The following is a 25,287-nucleotide window of genomic DNA, read 5'->3' as shown; positions in this document are numbered from 1 at the left end:
ATGGTGGGCTCAGGGGAAAGAGCAGAGGGAAATTGCTTGGATCTGCTGCGGGATCTTTATTTGTCACTGCCAAATGCACACAACTGTTCCTGCCAACACTGAGGGGAAAAGGAAGAGGGCAGGACCCGGAACCCCCGCAGATGCAGTAGGATCTGTTCCCTGTGCCCTACGGGTGGGGCAGGCTCAGACCCACTGACAACACTGAGAGCTGGGCTGGGAATGGCTCTAGTGGCTGCACGGACTTTTCCTAAAGGAGGGGAGGTCTCCTGAAGGAGGGGAGCACCTTCTTGCCCCCCGGCAGGAGCCCGCGGTGGCAGGGCAGCCGGGCCATGGCCCCCGCCTGTGGCACGTCATGCTCCAGGAGGTTCCCGATCTTCAGGGTGGGGTGCAGTGCCCGGAGGGTGTCCACTTCCTGCAGCAGGGCCTGACTGAAGCCGTCCACGCTCAGCCTGGCCATGGAGGATGCAGGAAAAGAGGAGAAGGTGTTATGGGAGGGCGGTGTTGAAGCAGCTGGGATGCCGGTGCGCCCCTGCCTGTCAGGCAGCATCCACTGCCCAGCTCGGGGATGCCGGGCATGGAAGGGGCCATGGCAGGGCCCTCACCCCAGGCTCCGCAGCGGGCAGGCGGGATGCCGCAGCTGCTGGAAGAGCTGCAGGATGCCGTGGGCTCCCAGCTCGTTGTCACTCAGGTCCAGGCAGGTGAGACGGGGCCCCTGCAGCAGCTGCGCAGCCAGGGCTTGGCAGCAGGCGCCCGACAGCCGGCAGCTGCCCAGCCTGTGGGGCCGAGGGAAACAGGGAAGGAGCGCTTTGGCCTCAGGTTGGTGAGCTGCTCCAGGTGGGAAGGAGAGAGCTCTGGATAGGAAGGAGGAAGCAGTGGCCCATCCCACAGCCCATTACCGGAGTGTCTGCAGTGGGCAGGCACAGTGCTGGAGCCCCTCACACAGCAGCTCCACGCCAGCATCACGCAGCCCCTCACTGAAGGACAAATCCAGCTCCTCCAGGTATGTACTGGTGCCCAGCACAGCAGCAAGATCCTTGCAGCAGGCGCTGGTGATGTGGGAATACCGAAGCCTGATGGGAACCCCCAGGAAAGACCTTCAGAGCCGCCTGAGTGCCCTCAGTGCCACCCCACCATGGTGGTGGACCCCACCCTGGTGCCACAACCTTGGAGCTCCTTGCCCTGGCAGAGTGGGACAGAGGCACAATGCCACCCCAGAGGGACCCTTTGGGGCACCTCCCCAGCTCTCACGTCCACGCTGTGCGAGATGCCCGAGGGATGCCAGGGGTGCTCACCGCAGAACACGCAGGCGGCAGCCTGGAGTCCGCAGCCCCTCACAGAGCAGGCGCACGCTGCTGTCACCCAGCGAGCTGTCACCCAGCTCCAGCTGGGCCAGGCCAGAGTGCTCTGCCAGCAGTGCCGCCAGCTCCGCGCAGCAGCTCTCGGACAGCCGGCACCACTGCAGCCTGCGGGAGAGCACGGAGAACGGGGGCTCAGCACACCTGTCCCGGCTGCTCACCTGCCCTCAAACCCGAGGGACAACACCCACCCCCAGGTAAACGGGGCCCGGCCTCCCCCTGGCCACTTGCCCGTGTCCCCAGGGCAGCACCCACCCACTCACCCGCTGCACTGCAGTTCGAGTGCCCCCACACACACCCCAGGTTCTGGCCCCGGTGTGGGCTCCGCGCGCGTCTCTCACCGGAGCACCCGCAGGGCACTGCCCCGGTGCCGCAGCGCCCGGCAGAGAAGGTGTATGGGGCAGGGCAGCTCCTCCCGCCGCCGCCGCACGGCGAGGACACCGGGATGTCCTCCGGCTCCCGAGACTCCCGAGCTGCAGGGGAACAGAGCCGCGGGGCACGCGCAGCCCTCAGCGGTGCCGGGAGCTCCTGGCTCCGACAACGGCACACAACCCCTCCCACCCCGAGCAGAGCCTCCAGCGCAAGGGAGGGCTCCTCAGGAGGGACCTTTGTGGCTTTGGAGGTGTGAAGGATCTCGAGCATTGCCGCTGGAGTCCCCCGGGGCGATGTAAGGTGAACCACAGGGTGCAGTTAGAGTTCCAGCACTGGGTATCTCCCTTTGCGAGGGAGAAGAGGGACGAGAAGCCAGAGTGACACCTGGGCACAGGTGGGCCTGGCCAGGTCGAGCCAAGAAGCTCCATCACCATCAATCCCACAGTGGGCAATGGATGGAGGAGCCCACGTGTTTTTTATTCTCCCCAAAAATATTAAATCCTCTGCCGAGGAACTAAACACCCAGGGAACGGCCAAGCTGGTATTCGGGAGGGAGGAGCTGAAACTTTGGGGCAGAGAAGGAGAAATCTTTGCAGTTTTGGGTAATTAAAGAAAGGAGAGGCAGGACTTACCAAGGCACCGACGCATCCAGCTCTGCCTCAGGATCCTGCCGGTGGAAGGAGCATCCCTGGAGGGTGACGCAGCCCAGCCCATCCCAGTGCTGGATGCAGAAGGAAAGAGCCATCTGGTCGTACAGGGTCAGCTTGGTGTCCTGCAAGTCCAGGTCAGTGAAATGACCCAAAGCACTTTGCACAAAACTCTTCTCGTTCATCTCGAACAAGAAGTGGAAAGTGTCCATCTCTGAAACCTTCAGTGCTTGGCAAGGCTGGGAGAGGCCTCTGTGCCTCCCCTGAAGCCACTTTAGCAGCTCTTCCCTGGCTTGTGGTGAAATTCTGCACCCAATGGTTTTGTCCATGTACTCTACGGATTTTTGGCTGACCAGACCAAAGAGGAATCGCACTGTTACGTTCAAATCCTTCCTGGACTTGCTGTAGCTTTCTAACAATTTATTTACATCCTTCTCAAGTCTCCCCAAGCTGCTGACCATTTCCCCATCATCCTCCAGAACATAAAACATTGCTGCAAAAAACTCCTGGAGATGCAGGTGAGTGAAGGCATAGACACTCCCATGGTCTTCTCCTTCCTTTGGGATCCTTTCATTGAGGAAGAAGGGGAGAAGACCTGGCTGGTCCAAGCCACAGTCTTTGATTTCCTTCTCCTCAAAGAAGACCTTGTGCTTCCAGATGCCGTCAGCAGCCAAGGAGCAAAGCTGGAGTAGGAACTGCTGGAGGACCTGTGGGTTGTCCCTGTCCCTGTGCTTCAGTAACTGGGAGAGGTAGAACATCATCATCCCTGTGGTGGCTTTGGAGCACTCAAGGAGGTTTTTTGTCCCACAGAGCTCTTGTTCAAGGATGGTGCAGACGGTCCAGCTCATAACAGGGATGACACACAAGCTGTAGAGGATCTGGTTGCCTCTGGCAAACCTGAATGCCATGTCTCCTTTGTTGGAGTTCTCAAAATACCTGTGGAAATACTCCTCCCTCCTGGCTGCCGAAAATCCCAGTATCTCCACGTAATGCTCACCCTCCAGGCACTGCCCCAGGCTTCCAAGAGCAGTTGGCCTTGTGGTGATGAGCAAAGAGGCCTCGGGGAGCACAGTCTTCTTCAACAAGCTCAGCAGGGTGAGCTCCAGCGGCTTCACCTCCCTGGGGTCAGAGCTCAGCTCAGCTTCAGGCTGAACCAAGGGAAACCCCAGGGCCTCGAAGCCATCAAAAATGAACAGGATCTTCTTCTGGTCATCCAGGATCTTCCCAGCTGGCACTCGCAGGCCAGGACAGCCCTGTGAAACCAGGTCTGCCACGCTGGCTTCCATGGGAAGGGTGATGGCTTTGCAGTCAACGCAGAAGACAAAGTCAAAATGCGTGTGGAGCGTCCCTTCTCCCCACTCTACCATCACCTTCCTGACCATCATCGTCTTCCCCATCCCCGGGGCCCCCACCAGCACCACGACCTGCGGGGTTTGCCCATCTCCACTGGGTTCAAACAGCGTGGTGGTGACGGCCGTGGCTGCTCTGCTGCCGGCGTTGGCACATCCCTGGCTGGTTCCCACTGCTCCATCCTTGGCTCCGTGCTTGCTCCAAGCTTCCCTGGTGATGGTCAAGGTGGTGAAGTGTCTGTGGAAGGATGGGCTCTCCCTGGGACGGGCGCCCAGCTCCCTGTTCTGGCGGGACTCCCGGACCATGTGCTCTCTGCTGTTCTGCCTGTGCTCTGTGCCAATGAGGAGCAGGGTCAGTGCCAAGCCCAGACAGATTCCCCACCAGCCCACCCACACTCCCAACACATCAGCAGCCACTTACTCCAATTCTCAGGGCTTTCCTAAGTCTAGCTGGGGCAATAAGCATAATTTGTGAGGATTTGGGGACTCTGGATCGTTGGGGGCTCTTTCTCCAGGTTCTGATCCTGATCTATCAACTCTTGTTTTATCATCCTCATCCACCTGGGAGCAAATGCGACTGCCTGAGGCTGCCCACAGCCTCTGACACATGCTCCAGGGGACAAAGGTACTGGGCTCCACAGCACAGATCTCCACAGAGATATCCTTAATCCCATCCCAAGAGGAAAAGATCTGCTCAGCTGGCTGCCAAAAAATGCTGAGAGCACTTCATGCTCTGTGCTTTAAAGTCACTTCCAACCCAAACCATTCTGTGACTGCATGATTTTAAACAACACATTAATTGAGGAATTACAAGCCCATGTAATTCACTGCAGGGATGAGCTGCCTGGACAGAGCTGGTGACCCTGTCCCCCTGCACTGCTTCAATTAGGAGTGCCCAGGACTGAACTCAGAGCCCAGGCCCATGCAAGCTGGTGGGGAGGCTCCAGGTGAGGCTGCTCAGCATTCCAGGCTATTAATAGTCCCCCAGGGGAAGCAGGGCTGGGATTTTCACTGCAAGGACTTCCTGCTGCCAGGCAAACCCACCTTGACTGCTGCAGCAAGTCATTCCACTGTGAGAAACGTCCTTCATCCTGCTTTCCCGGGAGTTCGAGGTGAGGACAAACGGTGCTGCCTGAACAGCCACAGGGTTTTGCTGCTCTGTGGCTTTTTCCCCCCTCTCCAGGTGTGGGTGGGTCGTAACTGGGGCTCTAGGAAAGGAGAGAGGCTCCTTTAGGAGCTTTGGATGCTCAGGGATGAAATGGGTGTGAGCCTGTGCTGTGACCTGCTCTCCTGGCTTGCCTGCTCCAGTTTATGAACAGCGCACCTGTGTCTGGATTAGGCGGGGGTAACCCTCTTGATGTTTTTATTGTCTTTGAGTGATGATTTTCTTTCCATGATGGAAAAAAAAAAGCTTCAGGATGATGTGTTTAGCAAAGCTGCCTGAGAGGGATACTGAGAAAGGGGGAAAGGATGTTTTAAGGCACATTGGGAGTTTAAGGACTCCTTATGGATTCCTTATTTCCCTGCTCAGAGCCAGACATCACCCTGTCCTTCCTGCTTGCAGGATGTCAAATAATTCTGGGGATAACTGTTTCTCTCTAAAGGAAATGGTCTCAAGTTGTGCCAGGGGAGATTTAGGCTGAATATTGGGGAAAATTCCTTCACTGAAAGGGTTGTCCACCCCTGGCACAGCTGCCCAGGGCAGTGGTGGAGTCCCCATCCCTGGAGGGATTTAAAAGCTGTGTGGATGTGGCACCTGGGGAGATGGATTAGTGATGGCCTTGGGCAGTGCTGGGAATGTTTAGTCTTGATGATCTCAGAGGGCTTTTCCAACCTGAATAAATCCATGATTCTATGTTCCCTCCCAAGGATGCTGCTGCCACCAACATTCCCGTGTGGGTTTTGCAGGAGGGAGCTCCCCAGGAGTCGGGGCTGTCTTTATCCCTGCTAACTCCTCCTGGGAGGTGCTGTGAGCTGAGAGGGAGGGGGAAAATCCAGCAGCACTGTTTCTAAATGTTTCCCACTCCCTCTGACCTTGAAAAAGCCATTTTCACCTTGCTGTGTCTCAGCCAGGGCTGCTGCTTGCTGTGCCTGTGCTGCGTTAGGGGGGATGTGACCCTGCCATGGGGAGACGGGGGAAGTTTATTGTTTCTACAGCTTTTCCTTTGCTTCCCTTTTTCCTACCTCAGTTAAAAAAAAAGTTTAAATTCAGAATTTAAGTATTATGTGAATTCCGGTCCAAGGCGTGTGAGAGCATCACGTGGGGCTGTTTATCTCCGAAGGCAGAGGCAGAGTGTGTGAACGTAAGGAAACCACCACCGCAACCCCCAGCCTCGGCTCATCCAGGCTCTGGGGACCAGACCTGGCAATTCCCACTTGCAAGAGGTTCCCTCCCTCCTCCTGCCACCCTGAGGATATTCCTGCCTGATACAGAAGTAGCAAAGAGATTTTGCTAGTCTGGAAAGGGGTGGTTTGGGGGTGTCTCCTGCATTAAACCGTGGGTTTTCACCAGCTTTGCAGGAATTCAGCCCCTCTGCTGCTGTCAGTAGATCAGCAGATTTGGGAGGCGTTAGGAAGGGGAAGCAGCTGTTTGGAGCCATGGAAAGGTCCTGGCTGTGCCTGGCACAAGTCTCTGAAAGAGCAGGGAGTGCTGGCACTGCTGGGTGCGGGACCAGACAGGGAACAGAGGGAACATCAGCATCAGCCACAGCTAATCCTGTCCGTGCCAGCCTGTCTGAGCCGAGCCAGCTCCTGGAGCCAAGGACTACAGCAGAATAACCTTGCTCATCCCTGCCCTAAGGGGGTGTGGGTACCTGCATCCCAAAGCAGCCCCTGGAAGCACAGGCTGTCCTGGGAGATTTGGGTTCCCTCATCCAGCCCCTCATTCTGCAGCTCTCTTCAAACATGGGCAGGATTTTCCTTTGCACTGGGATTTAAGCAGCCTGAGTATTTCTTAGGCATGACATGCACCTGGCTGGGCACTGGTGGGTGGTTTGGTGGGTCCAAAGTAACTGATGGAGGCAGATGGGCAAGCAGCACACAGCCTGATTTGCTCTGAAATAAGGGCTAAAAGAACCTGCTGAGGTTTGGGATATAAGCAGGAAGTGACACAGGGATGGGAATTTGAGCCCTGTACCTGGCTGGAGGGGGTGAGGCTTTTAGCCGGTGAAGAGGAGGAGGAGAAAGAGGATGAGGAGGAAGCGGCTGTGTCCGGCAGTGCCTGGCTGTCTGACAGTGCTCCGGCTCTGGTCTGGAAAGGGGTGTCAAACCCCAGCCTCCTGGGACAAGGAGCGGTCTGGGGAGAAGGGAAGCAGAGCTGGTACAAAACTACCCCAAGGTGCAGCATCTCAGTGTCCTCCCTGCACTGTGCAGAGCTTCTCCTTGGCAAGTCAGTTTGCCCTTCCTTAACTCACTGCCAGGGATCATCTCAGTTGGAAATGCCTTATCCTGGTGGGGGGAGGCTCATACTCCTTTTGCCTGTGGTCTACACACAGGCATCCCAATTCATCAGGCTGGCCCCCTCCCAGGTATTCTTCCCAGTGTGTCCACCCCACTTTGTTGCTGTGTTTCCTGTAATTGCTGCAAATCCAGGCAGGATTTGAAGGAGAAACAAATGGAGCAGCAGAGGGGTCAGTGCCGCAGGGACAGCCCTGAACTGCTGAGCCAGCTCAGCCCCAAATGATGGGAGACGTGGAGATGCAGCTGGGCTGCCTTTACCACCCTCCAGCCCCCCTTGGCACCCTGCCCCTCCAGATCCCAGCCCTTCCCTCTGGATTGGAGCGCCCTCCCCCCCCATCTTCATGCAGTCTGCAGAGGTGCATTGTGGGAAACTCCCAAGTTTCCCCCCCCTCCTCTGCCTGCCTCCCTCCCTCCTCTCTGCGCAAGAGCCAGCTCCCAAGGTGTGACTCGTCCGGCCGGAGGACAGAGGTAAGGGATGCTGCTGGGATGGGGGGCGCGGGGCGGAGGGGCCGGGGCTCCCGGCTCCCGGACGTGTGGATGTCCTGCACAGGGTGACAAAGCGAAATGGAGACCTGGAGCTACCTACTCAAGGTGAGTGTCCACCTCCTCGCAGCCGCCTGGGATGGAGGCCGGGGGCTGCCATGCCGGCTGCCTCTCGAGCCGCCCCCCCCAGGTTTCACTGTAAGAGGCAAAAAGTGCTTTTTTGACCCCGAACAAGGAGCACGGTGAGGATGGCCGGCCCCAAGTGGCTCTCTTCCCGTCCCAGCTCCCACGTTCTGCTCCCTGAAGGTCAGGCAGCCACAGAAGGTGTTTGTGCAAATGCACGGGTGCCTCCTGCCCGCTTCCTGCCCGCTGCTTCCTGCTGCCTCCACGTACCTGCAGCGTCCGCCGCCGCCTTTGTGGGCTGTGCCGTCCGGCCCGAGCGGAGCCCTTCCCCCCGATCCGAGCTGGGCCGGCGGGAAGGAGAGGCCCTGGGTGCCGCAGCAGCGCTCCGGAGGCAGGAGGGCTCGGGGCACAGGGAAGCGGAGCCGGCCATGTGCCGGAAACAGGGCTGCTGGGAGGGAGGAGGGGAAGCAGCATCCCCAGCTAAGCCCCTCCAGCCTTGGCAGGAGAGCTGGTGCACCTCCCTAAAGGTTTTGAGCAGTTTTCCGGCTGTTTTCCCCCTCCCATCTGCATGGGCAGTGGGATTTGTTTGCCTTTTGCTCTGCCTGGATGGATTTAATGACTCTGTTCAATTCTGTCAGTCCTGAGGCAGGAGGGAAGGAGGAACAGCCAGCGGCGTGGTTTCAGCCGTCACCTTTTCCGAGGAAAGGAGATTGTTTTGTTAGGCAGGGGGAATGTGATATCAATTAGGGGGTGTGTATCCTTTGATTTAACCCTGGGATTGTGCTGGAAAGGAGCTCACAAAGGGAAATCTGCCCCAAAACACCCAAAAGGGAGAAAGATATCAGAGGCAATAGTGCCTGTTTGAAGGGAGAGTATTGCACCGAAGGAGTGGGAAGAGGGGTGGGTAGCAGACCAGGCTTCCTGAGTCATGGTGTGTGCTTCCAGGGAGGGAATGCTTTGGGAATGTCTCAGGCCCTTCAGTCTGATGTCCCTGCTCTCTGTGCATCCACGTGCATCCCTGTGATGTGTGCTCGCAGGGACCTGTTGATTTGCTCCTGTTTACTTCTCTGTCCCTCTGGTGGCTTCTGGGGCGGGGCAAAGGAGGAAAGAAGAGGATTTTAAAATTGAATCGAGGTCAGGCTGGCAGAACTTGGGTATTGGGACAAGAGGGGGAAACCTCCCTGCTGCAGCCCCGTTTTCCTGGGTGGGGCTTGGACAGGATGCTGTCAGGAGAGGGAGGATGGACTATGCTGGATTAAGCTCCCTGCTCCATCTCAGGACTGACCTCCAAAAGTCTGACCTTCACAGGTTTGACCTTCAGCGTTTTCCATCTGTCCTTTTTCAGCCACGGTGCCCAACACCAACATCTAACCCTGTGATATTGTGGTAGGGTGGGGGAAGAAACCCCAGATCTCCCCTAAATGTGGATTTTCATCCCTCTGCATCCATCCCCTCCCCTGGCAGGCTGCTGGGATGGGGGGCTGGAGAACACCCTGGCACAGTGTCCCCATCCTGGATCAGGTGTCGGAGCTGGCAGATGGGGCAGAGGGAGGGATTTCCGTGCTGGAGGAGCTTTGGCCATCCTTCCCCAGATGCTTCTCAGCTTTCTGCCAGGAAGGAGAGTCCCCTGGTGTTGCTGCACAAGGTAAGGGATGGGTTTTACCCCAGAGAGTGTGGGGAGCCTCCCTGGAAGGTCACTGCCTCGTGCAGAATTGGCCCCTCATCTGCCTGCAGTGGCTTCTTAGATTTCAGCTGCAGACCAACAGTTTTCAGGCTGACGCTTGCAGATTCAGGGGCTGCCAGATTCCAGATGCAACTCTGCATGTGAGGAATTGCTTCCAGAATCTTTTTGCTGGCCCCAGCTGAGCCACAAAGGGGGTGATGCCGCATCAGGCAGAAGGGATGGATTTAGGATGCCCGTAAACTGGGGAGGGATGTTGAATTTGCTGCTGCTTCCTGCAGTGGCTGGGGCTATTTCACTGTGTCACATATACCCCTCATCCTTTCTTGCTCGTGGATATTGAATTTGGGATACAAGCCTGGGAGGAAGAAGCCTTAAAAGCAAGATCTGTCAGAAGGGGAATTGGCCTCCTGAAGCTTTGGGAGCAGCACCCCTATTTGGAAGCATCTGCCCTCTTCCCAAAGGCTTTTCCCAAGAGCTGGCACCAGGGTAAGGAGCAAGGCTTTGTGGTTGGAAGGAATGAGTGTTCACCCTTTTCCAAGAGGCAGGGAATGTTTGCCGACGCTGTAACGTTATCCCTGAGCTGGTACCACAGACCCAGAGCTGAGCAGGGAACCAAGACAAGCCCCATGGCCCCAGCCAGGGTGTTGCTGGCACTGAATTTTTGGCTCTGGGAGGGCTGGAAAAACATTATAAAGAAATGAACTGAGTGGGTTTGCAAAAGTCAAGACATGAGGAGTTGCCCAGGGTAGGGTGCAGGATGCACCCAGATCCCTGTGAGGTGTCACACTCATGGGTTAAGGCTCCAGGATTCCTGTTCCAAAGTGTTCCCCCATTATTGCTCCAGTGCTTTGACCCAGTGTCCTGACAAATAGCTGCCATGGAACCAGAAAGTCATCCAGGCTGAGAAGCCTTTCCTTTATTCCCTGAATTTCTGTCTCGGGGTGAGGGATGCTCAGCCCTGCCAGGGAGAGGCTCAAGATCTAACACTTCATGATTTTTGAAGGGTAAAAGCTACAATTTTGTTCTGCTACAAAAAAAAAAAAAAAAAGGAACTATACACTATACCAGGGAAAAGCGAATTTGATTTTGTGTCTGAGGGGGGTTCAACCCCAAGATTAAAGTGGGATTAGCACAGCAAATTGAGGTGCTCTGAACCGTGTTTTGGGGACTGTGTTAGGACCCTGAGGAGCCAGACTTTGCAGCAGGGTATTTTCAACCCAGCCTTAGCAAAGTATTTCCAGATTCTGTCAAATTCTAGAAATTATTTTTCTCTAAGATGTGTCTGAGGGTGCAGCTGTAAGGGGGGGGCTGGTGGCACTTGAGGGGCCTTGCTAGGTGTGACTTCTCATGCCGACCGCAGGCCAGCGCTGTGCCGGATGTGACTCAGTACCCACCCCTACGGAGTCAGTTGGAGCATGTGGCTGGAGACAAAATCTTCTCTCTCCCACGGTGGTTTGGTACCGCCTGTTCTTTGCTGTGCACGTGGCTGTGTACAAGCAGGGTGTCTTACCAGGGTGGGTTGGAGCTGTGTTTGGGGTTAAAAGCCCCCAAAGGAACACAGGTTGAGCCCCTGGCAGGAGTGTGGTGTGTCTGCAATGCCACCTCCATCTCTCTGAGAATAAAATGTCTGCCACATCCATCCCAGCAGCTCTTTGGGGACAGGATGTGTGTGGTTTGCAGAGGTGACGCTTAGCTCAGAGCTTGTCATCTGCAGAGGTTGTGGTGCAGAAAAAGACCATAAATGTCCTGTTCCTGGGCTCTTGCTGGAGGGGGAGTCTGAAGTGCTGTGTCACCTGTGTGGGCAGCATGGCTTGGCAGCCTCCAGAGAGGACTCTGGCACCGGTGTCACACCTCTGTGCAGTTGGTGGCCCAGGGTCTGTATCCCAGAGCCCTTCCCTTTGCAGATGGAGGGCAGAACCACTTTTGCTGGGCTACAGGAACCCATCCTGTTCCCACACTTCACCTTAATGCCAGGTACAACCCTATCTCTGAGTGTGGATGCATTGCCCAGCCTGGGAGAGAGGGAATGTGGCTCAGTGACACTGGGAGTGAGGAGGGGCTCCTGGCCATTCTCTGGGGGCTCTGGGGGTGGTGGGTGAAGGTTTTTGGTCACTGCCAGCCCCAGCTGGACCAGTGAGGAGTGTGCTGTGGCTTGGAGCAGCCGCAGGAATTGCCGCAGCCGTGGAGCAGCAGCTTGGCTGGCAGATCTCCCCCCGTGGCAGTGATTTGAGGCTGCTGCCACTGCTAAAATACTTCCAGCATGTGACACGCTCCACAACAAGATTCAAAGGGCTTGTTTGAGAGGGAAATGTTTAATCCAGGGACGGGGGGAGGGATGTGGGGAGTTACAAACAACAGATTGGGAAAAGGATTCATAAATATCTCATCAGAGTGAACTGGGTCACCAGTGTTTGCTGCGACTTGGTGCTGCTGTCTCCGAGGGTTGGATTTGGGAGGGCTGGGAAGCACAGCAGGTTCCTGCACAGCCTGTCCCTTGCTGTGCAGCACTGAGGCCGTTTGAAAGCATCTGTGACAAGTGACTCTGCTGGCGTGGGGCTTGCGTTGTGTTTTATCACGTTTGCCGTGCGTTGCGTCAGGAGCCGGGGGCCGAAATAGCCTGGAAGGGAGCTAAAATCTTCCTTGGGGAGCTGCTCATGGCAGCTGAGGGAACACAAGCTCCTTATGTAAAGCTGCTTTAATATTTATGGTAATATCAGAGGCGGTGCATTACCTCATCATCTCTGCACTTCTCGGGCATGGGGAAAGGCTTAGTCATTACTCTGCCGTCCTTCTCCTGGGTGCTTGCCTGGCATCTCCCCACCTTTAACGCGGTTGTTCCCTCAGCAGCTCAGAAAAAGGGAGAATTGCTGGTTTTCCCCATTGGAAATCGGGAGTTGAAGCACCGGGAAACAGGATGTGCTGCTCAGTTGCAGGAGGGGACTGGACACAAATCCTTCCGGCCCTGACAGATCACTCCACAGGTGGCAGAAGGGACAGACACAGACCCCTGAGGACACTTCCCAAAGGACAGGGTGGTCCAAGCTGCATTCCTTAGGGGTTAGAAGAGAAGGTGGAGGAGAGTGGGATGATGAGAGTGCTGGGAAAGGAGCTCCCTCTGCTGTGCCAGAGCCACCTTTGGTGCCAACTGCTGTTTCCTTAGGGAGAGCAGGGGTCTGTCTGTCCTGTGCACAGGGGGATGAGTGCCTTTCTTCCAGACAGGCAGGAGTGACAAAGAAAGGAAGAGGAGATTAGGGAATAAGGGGGAAGATTTGAAGATAAGGTGTTTCCTGCCATCTCTGGCTCTTTCTGCACAGGTCAGACAATGTCAGTAGCTATTTCCAAGATGGATGTTTCCAACTGGAGGACACCTGGAGTGTAGGGACGAACCTTTGTTGCAGAATAAATCCTGATACATAACCCCACTGTGTTGTTAAATCCTTCCTTGCTGCAAGTCTCAGTGTAGCAGTCGAGGACCCGATGGAAACGCGCTGCTTTTCATAACAGAGGGAAAAACCCTATGGATGAGCTTCCCACTGCACCCCAGACCCACACCCTGGAGCAGCTCCTTGGTCTTGCAGTGTGACTGACTTTCTCTTCCAAATGGAAGCAGTAGGAGAGGATGAGACGATTTGGGGATGGGATGGGGCTGTCCCTGCAGAGGGAAGGGGCCATCCTGATGGAGCTGTGCTGTGGCACAGCTTAGCAGTGACTCATCCGCTCCGTTCGGTGCAGGATTGATGCAGCTTTCATCTGTGCACGCAGGAGACAGATGAATAGATGTGTTTGGTGATTTGCTGGGATTTGAGGCAGGAAAGGTGCCCTTCAGGGAGCCAAAGGAAGCTGTTCCTCTGCTGGTCTGTTGCTCTGGCAGAGGGCAGCTTGTTGCACTGGGTGAGTCCGACTGCACTGACCTTGGGAGCATCCCAGGGGAGCTGTGGTGTTTGTGTGCCAATCCTTGCAGCAGCAGCAATTTGGAAGGCTTTCCTTTTCCTTTTTCTCCTTTATCATCCCTGGTTTTATTAAGCCAGCTCCCTCTTCCCAGCCTGAGAAAGAGCTGCGTAGCTGCTGGCAATGAGAACCTCCCTGAAAGGGCACTGATTGTTAAACAAATAGCATGGAGCAGGGAAAAGGGAGGGAATGAAGCCTGTCTCCCACAAAATCTTATTCCCAAGTGCTGCTGCCTGTGTAGGAGGCAGAGAGGGAGCTGGAAGGGGGAGGAATGGGTAGACAGGCAGAGACAGCAACTGACAAGAGAGAAGGGAGGAATAAAAAGATGTGAGGAGCTATAAAGAAGAAAGCAAAGGTAGGAAAATGTGTTATTAGAGAAAAACTTGGTGTGATGGAATGAGGCAAGAGGAGGAGACAAAGGAATGGGGGGGAACCCTTGTATGCAGGCTTAGTTTTTGGAAATGAGGAAAGCACCTCTCTTCAGTCTGGGGGAGACAGAGATGCTTAAAGGTGAGCCCATTGTCATGCCTTTGGAAGTACAGGATGGAGACAAGAGATGATTCCCAAGGTAGGGAGCTAAGAGCACACAGAAGATGGTTAAGTACTGGGATGGAAGAAGATGTGCTGCTAAGGGTACCCAGGACCCAGAGGAGGAGGAGGAGTCAGGCCAGAGGGTCTGGAGAGGTGCTGGGTGATCCTGTGGCTACTTGCAGTGATGGAAAACCACAGACAAAAGCCCTTTTATGCAGGCACTTAAGAACTGCCAATATTGATTTTTGGCTTAGTTCGGTTTCTACATCTTTTAAAACCTTTTCTAAGCTTCATGAGGGGTTTTTGTTGCTTTTAGTGGAGATTCACTTAGAATCAGGAAATTGTGTTTGTGGCAGTGCAGGGCATGGTGGCAGGACAAAGCTCCACAGCCCAGCATGGGCTCCAAGCGAAATCAGCTTTCCTGCCCCTAGGAATCTGGATCAGTGAAGGGTGTGGATAAACCCTGAGGTGCCTGGGCTGTGCAGGGTCCCCCTTTCTCAGCAAAAAGGTGAGTTTGCCCTCTCTGTGGTTTACCTCACCATCTCTGTAGGCTGCGTATGGTTTTCCTAGGGAAAGAGCAGAAGTTTAATGCTTGGTCCATGTGCTGTAACCACATGGATATCAGTGTGTGAGTGGCCCAGTTAACTGATATCAAAGCAACAAAAAAGGTAATTTAATATTTATGCTATGATTAATCTGACTCTTCCTGCTTTAACCTCTGAGCCCCCTTCAGTTGTGGGCTCCTCTTACTATTTCTTTGTGTTTCATTGTACCAGATTGAAAAAAAGGATAAATTGATCCCAAACCAGAGGAGCAGAGTCCTGGGAGTGACTGTGTGCAGCCTCAGCCCTGGATTTATGTAGGACTTGTGCTGACAGAGCAGTATGGATGCTCTCTGGAAGCACAGGAAAAGGTGAGGCAGGTGATACCTGCAGAAATATTACAGAATGAGCACCAAGAGGAAAATATTCTTGCACTTGGCCAGGCCTGCGTTTCCTTCCCAAGTCGCAAGCCACAGTGATGTCTGAAGCTGGGTGAACATCTGGGGTGGGGTCTGTGTGCTACAAGATGCCCAAGAGTCTGATACACACTCAGCAAACTCTGAGAGTGGCGCAGTTTGGGCTTTCCAAAAGGGTTTAGTATCCCAAACCAGGGAATGCAAGCATTGTCCAGCTGCAGTCAATGAGAAATACAGTTTTATGGTCAGTGGGCTTGGTGCAGTGTGAGGAGCTGGACTGGAAGATCCTTGTGGGTCCCTTCCAACTTGGGATATTCTGTGAGAGCTATGGAATTTCATGATTTTGGTGCTGCAGTTCCCCCAGTCTGCTCCAGCTGCCTGGCACTGGAGCAGCTGGTGGCCACCAAGCAATGGCAAGGGAGAGCAGGAGAGGGAGGTGTTTCCATCTTATACTTAGGAGCCATAAGGTGTTGCCCAGCTTTGCTCGAGACCCAAACCTGGCATTTCTGTGAGATTTCCTCCATTCCTGCCTAAAGGGAGATGAAAGCCCCACATTTGTCAGCCTCTTTTCCAGAAGAGTCAGCAGCACAGATCATTGCTGCATCCCTGGGACTTTGTTCCTGTCATTAGAGGAGTGATCTGCCCTTTGAGCTGCTGTGGAAGGAACCTCTGCTTGCTGAGGTTTTTGAGGAGACTCTTCAGCTCTCGATCCAGACAATGAGCTCTGATTTCACTTAGCAGGCAGAAAGCTCCCGGCAGGCTCCTGGCAGCCCTGAAGGTCAGCGGGGAGCCAGCAAAGCTGGCAGCTCAGATCCGGTGCTGCCTCCTGGTTACTCTTTATTTCCTCATCTCGGAGCTGATGTGGTGCTGAACTGCCAGAGCCTGGTGGCAAAATGCCCAGTGCATTGTCCTCTCCTCCCATCACATGGAAGTGCAGCCACAGGAGCTCCATCCTCAGATCACCCTGCCCTGCCAGGTTTGTGGGGTGAGGTCGTTGTGGTGGTTTTACGTCTCCTCAAAGCCCACTTTGTCCCTTTGCTGAATTCCTGTGGTGCAGCCGTGCTGTTCACCTCTTCCATCACTGGGGAAGAGAGCCCCAGCTGATCGCCAGCATCCTGTTTGGCTCCGTAGGCAAGTCCAGTAAACCCTGAAAGAAGACAGGAGTGAGATGTCTCTATCACCAAGAGATCAGCTCTGCAGTAAATCCATGCAGTCAATTCTCTGTTTTGCACCAGCTGAGGATCTGGCACTTGCTTTGTTTTGCTGTTGCTCCACCAAAATGCTGGCAGGAATAATCCTTTTATCCCTGATACCTGTGAATACTGAGGAACTAATCCTGGTTTTCCTGCAGTACACATCTGAAGGGAGAGTATCACACAAGATCACTTATTAACCACTTCCTAAATGAACCTTGGGTTAGTGCTGCGAAAGGAAGGGTGGAGGGTGAGACAAGCAGGGAGGATCTATCCATCTGCTTTCCCATGGAACAAAGTGTTCTCTCCTTACCCAGAAGGAATGGAAAGGGTGAGCAAAGGCAAAGTAAGGTTTATTTGGTTGGATGTGAGTTTGTCATCGCTGACAAATGGCCTCATACACACAGAGCCCGGGTGGACTTGGACTATGGATGCCCAGATGTGGCAGCCATAGATGACAGTCAGTCCAACTTGTTTGATGTTCCTGTTTGATATTAGGAAAAAGTCCTTCCCTGTGAGGGTGCTGAGGCCCTGGCACTCATTGACCAGAGAAGCTGTGGCTGCCCTGTCCCTGGAAGTGTCCAAAGCCAGGCTGTACAGGGCTTGGAGCCCTCTGATCCAGTGGAAGGTGTCCCTGCCCGTGGCTTGAATGAGGTGAGCTTTAAGGTCCCTTCCAACCCAGGCTATTCTCTGGTTCTGTGATTGTTGTAGGCACAGAGCCTGTAGTAAATGCTATGAATGGAGTTCACAGTTCTGAAAGAAGGAGCCAACAGTTTTTCAGTTTTCCTTTCTTTCCTCCTCCGTCACCTCCAGGCAGAGCAACACTGGCTCGCTCTGCCCTGTCACTCACCTCTCCTTGCTCTGCTTCCTCCTCCAGGTGCTGTATCATGTCCAGGTAGGACACTGCCAGTGTGACAAGCATCCCAAAACAACTGGTCCCAGGCCTTGAGCTCGGGTGGCTCCTCTGCTTCCTGCAGCAGCCAGGCAAGGGAGAAGAGCTGGGATAGCTCCGCACATCCACTTGCTGCTCACAGCACCCCTAGGATGGATTCCAAAGGCAACGTCCGAAGTGGAAGCAAACCCGATGCCAAGGCCGCCAGCTCCGGGAAGCCAGAAAAGCCCAACCCTGGTCCTGCCACAAATGCAGACAAGAAGGAGGCCCCCAAAGAGCAGCCTGCTCCTGCCACAGCCACCAAGAAGGCAGGCGGTGACGCCGCTGTCGCCAACAACCACAGCAACCTGAAACCCAGCCCCGCCGCCACAGAGATGCAGGAGGCCAGTGGCCAGTCCCCTGACTCTGACCACAAGGGAAACAGCTCCGAGGAGTCACCGGGCAGCTTCTTCGACAACATGAAGCCCTTGATCATCGTCGGAGGAGTGGCGGTGGCTGCGCTGGCTGTGGTTGTGGGAGTGGCATTCCTAGCCCGGAAAAAATGAAGACCAAGACAGGGTGGGGATGAGAAACCCAGCCCAGCTGTACAGCTCCTTTTGAGACAAATGCATGCAGAGAAATTCTATACATAGCTATATATATAGAGAGTGAGCTAGATAGGTCAACAACAAACACCAACTGCAACTCCAGGGTCTTGTTCAAGACAACTGTGCCAGTCTGACCCGCTGTGGGTAACTCCATGCACTCAGTGTGTTCTTTCATGTAATATATCTTGGCTTATACCACCGTGTATAGATTACAGCTTCTCCTGATCGGTGTAAATGACGGTGTCCCCTCCCCTCCACTGCTGTCCTTCCTGGGAGACACCCCCCCCTTCCCCCTTGCAGTCCCGTTTTCAAGTCCAAAGTGTTCTACGTCCCATCTGGAGTCCCCACTTTGTGTTTTGGTTTCTGTTTGGTTCTGTTTTAACTTGGGCTGTGGTAAAGAAGATGGAAGGGAAGTGCTAAGGCTCAGCTCGTGTGTTGCGCTGGGCTGGGGATGTTTGTCCTGCCACCCTGGGACAAGGGAAGTGCAGGGGCAGTGGCAGGGAAGAGGCAACTCCCTGACCCAACAGCCACGGGCAATCCCTATTCGGTGTCTGTGTACCTGCTGCTCACCGTCCCACCTTGGAACATCCGCCTGGGAAGTGCCCCGGGGGAACCAGGGCGGCTGCAGGCAGAGACTGCAGCGTGGCAGAGCCGAGTGTGAGCCTGGGATGTCACATCTGGTCACTCCTCTGGCTGAGCTGCCAGCAGAACAGTGACCAGAGGGGCTGTGCTGTGGCCTGGAGAAGTCCCATTGCAGTCTTCAGGATCCCAGGGCTCGCCAGGGTCACGTGGGCAGTGTTTGGGATAGAGAGACTTTGTTTTGGATCTAGTATTTCCTAAAGCTAGGCTGGGCTTTGCAGGGTGCTGTGGCCTCAGTCCAAGCTCCCTCGAGGTTGGCTGGAGTATTTGTCTTCATTCTTTTGGGCTTTGGATAAGGATTTTCACCGAATTTTTTTCCCCAACTGAAGGCTGTGGTCTCTCAGCACATGGGAAGACAGGAAAAGGGGAGACAGGAGCTGGTCTTAGGGGCAGAGAGGACCTGGGACCCCATGACAGTAACACTGTCCTACCTGCTTTATACCAGGGAAACCCCTTTCAAGGGCACTGGAGTCTGTCCTGGGTGGATTTCTTACCTCCCTCTTGTGACAGTAGTAGCAGGGATTTGTAACTCGTCCACGCTTTGGAAATGGAAACAAATTCCCAGCCCTCAGGAGCAGCCTGATTTCATGGGTGAGTACCTTGGCTCTAAAGCCAGACCTTGTGAGGGGGAGGAGAGAGGGTGTTTAGTGCCTTTGTTCGATGCTCAGCACTAAACAGCAAGAGGTGAGGAGATCTGGCTCTGAAAGCTTCCATTAGGCTTCTCTTGGCTGCTGCAAAGAGTGTTATAAAAACCCCTTACATTTTGGGTTTAAGTTGGATCAGAGATTAGGCGAGGTCCAACAGGAGCTTGGCAGTGGCCACAGCCCATGGGCAGGGGCAGGAGTGATGATTAGAGAGAGGCTGTGACACAGAGGGGTGAGTTCTGTTACAGAGCCCGTTGTGCACCTTTGGCTGAGATGGATGGGGGAACTCAGGGGCTGCAGGGATAGAAGGAGGTGTGCATTCCTCAGGTGCTGCCTCTGGCACAGTCCCTGGACAGGATGGTGGGGGGGTGGTATAACCTGACCATAACCTGACCGGGCAATTCTCTTGGGTCATATCTGTCTTACTTACCTCCAAATCTGACTTGCTGAATGCACATGGTCTTGGAATGCATGACTATTCCTATGGTGGGCTCAGAAAATATTCCCGAAGGTGCATGGCCTCTGGGAATATCAGATGCCATGTCCTGGTGCAGCAGGAGGTTGATACCTCCACTTTTGCCAGCACAGAGACAAGGGTGGGTGTGTCGGGCTCACAGGAGTTTTGGGAAACAGGGCTACAGCTCCAGGTGAGATCCTGGTAGCCTAAAGCACTCTTGGCATGAACTGTGGATGTGTCTACCAGCAGCAGTGTGTCACTTACAGCCTGGGGAAGAGTTAGAAGCAGAAGGGTCCTCTTCTCCCCTCAGATCTCTGAAGCACAACTTTGCAGGGAAATTTTCACAGGAAGTTTAGCTTACATTGCTCAGAAGGAAAGGAAATCACCCCCTCCTGCTCCGGTTCACGTTTTGCCAAGTAGGGTGGTGATTTCAGACAGTGACGTCTGTTTTCAAGAGATATTTCTACCTTTCCTGTCCCCTCCCTCCCTCTCAGCTCTGGCCTAGGATTGTTTTTAGCAGTGTGTGACATTAGGCACAGCATCTATCTATTCTGCCCTGACCAGCATAGATAGATCGAGGGAGGAAAATGAAGCACTTGCTTTACTCGAGTCTCCAGTTTTACTTTCTAAAATGTTTTTTATTTCCTTGTCTTCACCTTTGGCAACAGAAGAGGGGAAAAACAGTTCTCAGCCAATGGCCTTAACCTTTTCTCCATCTCCAAACCCTGCCTGCCCTTAGAGCACTCGGATGCAAGGCCACCAGTTTCATCCAGAAACACCACAGAGGTGGCGATGGGGCTGCGGCTCCTCATCTGGGCATGTCACTCATTCGAGCCCTCCCTGCACAGCAAACCTGGTATGTCCTGTTTGAAAGGGATTTTTGAACGTAGTGTGTCCAGTTCCCAAGGGATTTTCCACTTCCTATGTTCACTTAACAGTCTGCTGTCCAGGTTCAGCACCTGGAACCCACCTCTTTGGCAGTTTGGTTTGGAAAACACCTGTCTCTGTGTGTGTGTGTGTGTGTGTGTGTGTGCACCGCCCTGCCTTGAAGCACATCCTGCGTGTGTGTGTGTACAAACCTTTGTGTCGTATATTGCAGTCTGGCGGGGGAGAGAATCCAAGCTGGAGATGCCCCTTCCTTTGTTCCCTGCATTCACGCCAAGTGTCTGTGATGTCTTCTCTGTGCCATTCCCACCACGCCATGCAGCTCCTGAATTCCTTTCCGCTCCTGGTTTCTCCTCAGTGCAAGGAATGTCTGGCTGGTGAAGTTCTGAGTGTGTGGTGTGCCCGTCGTGCTCAGAGCCCCGAGCCCCTGCTCCCCTCCCTGGATAGTCATGTGGGCTCTTTGCTTTAAAATGAGGCACTTTTAGAGTATCCTGGACTGTGCTGTAGCGCTTTTCCAAGTGTGAGTCTAGTGTTGAGCCGGGCAGATCCAGTGTAGATGCCACAGCGTGCCGCAGCCCTGACTTGCAAACACCTCCTTTCCTGCCTTACTGTGCCAGGCTGTGCAGTGCTTTCGTTCTGAGCCAAAAATGTCCAGCGAGCACCAGGCCGAGGGAGCAAATCCCCCTCTCTCAGCCCCAAATCTGTCGAAGCAGAAGGCTTAAATGACTGAACTCGCTGTGCTAAATAAATAGTTGTCTTTTCTCATACTGAGCACACGCCGTTATTTGCTTGATGTCCTTCTTTGTGTGGTTTTTGTGGTATGAAGTCCTTCCAGTGACATCTCTGTGGGGAGAGTGAATTAACGCTTAAAACTAATCAGAGTCTGTGCTTGGGGTTTGAAGAGATCTAGATTGCTAGTTTACTCTTTTGATCAAGTCGATAAATTATAAATTGGCAAAACTGGTTTCAGACCTTTCAGCCTATCACCAAAACTCTCGATTCAATCACTGCACCCGATCTCAATCTCTTTTTAGGGAATCATAAATTTTAGTTGAATATAAAGATGTCATTATGCTGTCTTGGACAACTCAGTAGAAGGTTTTTTGCTGCTTCTATTTTAAGAGAGATGAAATGGATTATGCTTCTGCTTCCTCTTCCTATTTATTTAATACCCTGTGGATAAGTCCTGTTATTCCTCACAGTGCTGCAGCAGGATGCAAACAAATCTGGCAGCCAGGGGATAATGCAGCAGCATTTTTGAGAGGGTAAGAATGCATTCCTGCAGGTGCTGTTCGCCTGGGGCTCACTTAAAGCACTCAACAGTCACTTGCCCTGAAGCATTTCTTAGATCCCTTGGGCTGGGTGATAAATTAAACATCCATTTGTGTCTCTGAAAGATTAAAGTTTAAGGGTTGATCCATAGAACACTGAAAACAAGGGTAATTTTTCCATTGGCTTCACCATGCTCTGGCCTTTGAGTTCTTGTTGGCACCAGGGATATGATCACAGGTCATCATAAAATCATCTCAATTACACATTTATTTCTAAATTGACACAAACGTTCCTTAGGCTGAGTGCAAGGAAAGTCTTTTCTCTGAGGCAGCCCTGCTTATACTGGCATCAGGATTTGTGTATGAACAACAACCAAAAACCCCTGGAGCTGGTGAGAGATGATTTATGCCTTAAAATATTCCCTGCTTTTCCTGGAAACGCTACTGGGGTTTAGAATTCAGCAGCCTTCTAACTATTCTTAGAATTGGTTGAAAATAACAGTGCTGAAGATTGAAGAGGAAAATGATTTTTCGAGAAACAAACCAAAAAAGGAAGGCAATGAAAAAAAGTGTTTGAAAGGTGAAATTCTCGGAATTGCAATCAGCTTCATGGAAAGCTTCAAGTCAGTGAAGATTCTGAGAGGGTGCAAGGAACAAAGCAGAGAAGTGCAGAGAAAAAGCACTATTTAATTATCTTAATAGCTTTGGTAAGGATGCTAACTTTTATATCCTAACCCCCTCACTTTTTTTTTCTCAGAAAAAGGCAAAAATGACCAGCTCTGATGCCGTGCAAATTAACCTCTGCTAATTGCCTTTTCCAGATGAATTCCTGCTGGCTCTGTGCAATGTTAAAAGGTTAGAAAAATACCTGAAGTTTTCTATCACCAACTCTGCATGATTAAGGGGAATTGCCAGGACATTAAGAGGGGCTGTGTTCTCTTTTCCCGTGCTTTGCCATGACAAGGACTGAAAATGCAGCCTGCTCACACTTCCATCCTCCTGGGCCATGCCTTCATGCTGGAGCAGGAATGCTGATTTCCTTCCAAGACCGTTGCACCTTGCTATGGTGTCATTCCCTTCACCACAAAGCCAGGAGAGGTCCATAGGGGCAGGCAGCAGCATCACGTTCATGAGCTGGCTGCAGTTCTGCTGCACAGGTTGGGCACTTCCCGCCATGAAGAGGAATTGGCTTTGATCTGGAGCATAACAATTCTGTACTCCAGTAAATTCTCACTGCGGGATGTTGGAATCGGAAATATTTCCTGGTATTTTACACTGGAGGTATTTGGTCCTTTACTCTTTTGGAGAGAAATCTGCTGGTGCTGAGGATCTGCTGGCGCATTTTGGGTCTTATGAATGACACTTGCCCAACAGCCCCAAAAAGCCATGGAGCCTGTGCCCCCATCCAGCAACCCTCGGGGGGTTTAATCCACTGAATAAAGTGGGTTTATGATGGCTTTTTCCTCTTCTTTTTGAGACATCAGTTCAGCCCTGTGACCTGCTTTCCTTTTAAATTCCCTGATTCCTGGGATGTCTGTTCACACATCTTCAGCTGCTACAAACGATGGGGCTCCATTGGTTTCTGATCTGATTCATTGCTTGTTCTTTTCTCCTTCTTTGGCCACTGCACTGTACTCCCTTTCCTTTCCCTTCCCTACTTTCTTCCTGGGCAGCTCTGCAGATGTGGCCTCTCCATAGCCCAAGGCTGGAGCAGATTTTGGGTTGGCTAAGGCAGGTTTTGGGTGGTCCCCCAAAAATACAGGCAGTGCTGGGCCTGTATGTGTCACAGCAGGGAATGTGTGAAGCTTTGATCTGCCCTCACCTTAGACCTGAGGGTCTAAGTCTGCAAGAGGCCTAGTGCTCATCTGCCACAGGATTTGTAATGGATGACAAACTCCCAGGAAGGTCCCGTTCTTGTCCTTCCCTGTCATTCAGGTCTGAGGTGTTCTGGCTGCTCGAGAGGGGCTGACATGGTGTGAGCACACACTGCACTTGGCTGCAGCCAGAGCTCCTTCAGCCCTCTGGAGCATCAAAAACAGAGGGAAAGGAGAAGTTCTGAAGCTGAGGACCTGCACTTCTGCTGGCCTGAAAGAAGCAGCTGTTGTGACAGGGGTGAGGGTGCAGGAAGTGCAAGGATTGTCCCTTTTGAATGGGCTGATCAGGTGTCACTGGGTGACAGAGAACTGCGGGACTTCTGGGCCTCTAAAATTCACGTTGCGTTCAATTGACCATAAAAGGCCTCAAAATCCTGTGAGAGATCAGAGCCTTTGGCTTTCCAAATTCATGAGTTTGGATCTACTTTGTACTACAGCTCTGCTCCCTCCTCTGGACAGTATGTGCTTGGATATGCAGTAGTCTGGGATTCGTGCCCTCTGCTCTTAGATGTTCTTCAAATTAAATAGATTTTTTTCTGCTGAAAGCATAACCTGGGTTAAATAGACTTTGGACTGGCTCTTCCCATGTCTTTTCTGGTTGTTCCCATCTTGCAATTCACAAACAGTTCAGTCACTTTTCCATTTCTCAGCCCCAGCGCGGCATCCCAAGCATGAACGTACAGGTTCTTTCTGTCTGTGTGATGATGCTGCAGCACCAAAGCTCCCACCAGGACAAGAGGAATCTTTAATCACCTTTCCAACAGTCAAGTCCTGCATTGTATCCCTGGTTTTGCCATGGCTGCTTCAAGCAGCCAAGCTGCTAGGGCAAGCTGATGAGAACAAGGGTGCCACACAATTTTGTCTGGTTAAAAAACAACCAACCAACAAGGGAATAATTTGGCTTTACTGAGTTTTGAGCAGCCCTTCATAACCCTGGTGCCTTTTCCCAGGACTCTTTCAACTGAAGCCTTTAAAAGTTGCAGTTTCACCTCCCCAGGAAACCAACTCTCTTCCAGTGGTAGGTGCAGGTTGGCTATAAGTTTGTGGAGAAACCAAAATTGTAGGAAGGGAACTCAAAGGTCAGACTACAGGGGATTTTTATTTTGGTTTTGGTTTGTTTGGATTCTGTTACTTCTCCAGGGACTGATCCAAAGCCCTTGGAAATCAGACTGAAATGCCTGCTGTTCCTTTGGAAGCCTCAGGCATCTTTCTGATGATGTTGGCAGGTTTTGAGTCAGCTCCAGAATGTGTTTTCCAAATGATAGGAATTTTCTAAGTGACACCTTGATTTCTTCCCTGTACAAACAGACCTGCTTGTCACTTACACATCTTTACCTGTGTTCAACATACAGGTTTGGGGTTTTTTTTTGCTCTCAGAAACAATATGCTGCTAGACACATTTCCTGGAGGGAAATGGACACCTACCTACACACAAAGCTATCCAGCTAATTTATACCTTGTTGAATTTATAATCTTGTCTATGCTTCTATGGACACTTTGTATGGGCTGCAGCTCAAATCCTAAAATAGTCAAGAATTTTTTCCTTTCCCTTATAGTATTCTATTTACTTTGACTTTGAAAACAAAAAAAGCGTATAAATGCAATAATGCAGGTAGACTAGAAATACTAGATTGAAAATTTAAAGTAGTTTAGCTTGTCCCATTGTGACTGACAGTGTTGTACGACACCCAACGCTGTACCCTGACATTTTCCAGGCTTTCTCCGTAGCTGAATCTAGTATTAGCTTTGGAAACCCATTGTGTGAGTGGTGGGTGGATGGGTCGGAATCGTGTGCTCTCTACACGCTGTATGTTACTCACATCACAAGCTGTATGGCCACTCCATATGCTGTGAAACTGTAAATGATTCCCAAATACACCTGTAACTCTTACCAGGATTGTGAGAAATAAACTATATATAGATATATATACACACA

General features: G+C 52.7%; 2 protein-coding genes across 6 annotated transcripts; one reads left to right on the top strand and one right to left on the bottom strand.

Annotated features, from left to right (window-relative positions):
- Positions 1-41: 41 nt before the first annotated feature.
- LOC125327197 (NACHT, LRR and PYD domains-containing protein 12-like) lies at positions 42-8,277 on the bottom strand. Its single transcript, XM_048306480.1, is given in 8 exon segments — positions 42-449; positions 603-773; positions 897-1,070; positions 1,293-1,463; positions 1,697-1,828; positions 2,360-4,055; positions 8,059-8,094; positions 8,097-8,277. Coding segments are annotated over 8 exon segments (2,748 nt in total). The 5' UTR covers positions 8,263-8,277; the 3' UTR covers positions 42-247.
- CEND1 (cell cycle exit and neuronal differentiation 1) lies at positions 7,545-25,287 on the top strand. Of its 5 annotated transcripts, XM_048306501.1 has the most exons (3): positions 7,545-7,650; positions 14,728-14,864; positions 16,980-25,287. In XM_048306501.1, exon 3 carries the CDS (start codon positions 17,147-17,149, stop codon positions 17,537-17,539), a length of 393 nt encoding a protein of 130 aa, XP_048162458.1. In that variant the 5' UTR covers positions 7,545-7,650; positions 14,728-14,864; positions 16,980-17,146; the 3' UTR covers positions 17,540-25,287. The 5 variants fall into 5 exon arrangements, with proteins under 5 accessions (XP_048162458.1, XP_048162457.1, XP_048162460.1 ...); XM_048306500.1 differs by lacking the exon at positions 14,728-14,864; XM_048306503.1 differs by lacking the exons at positions 7,545-7,650; positions 14,728-14,864 and adding an exon at positions 7,686-7,773.

Source organism: Corvus hawaiiensis, chromosome 6 (genome assembly GCF_020740725.1).
Source record: "Corvus hawaiiensis isolate bCorHaw1 chromosome 6, bCorHaw1.pri.cur, whole genome shotgun sequence".
NCBI lineage: Eukaryota > Metazoa > Chordata > Aves > Passeriformes > Corvidae > Corvus > Corvus hawaiiensis.
Note: the sequence above shows the minus strand (reverse complement) of the source record. Positions and strands in the feature narration are given on the sequence as shown.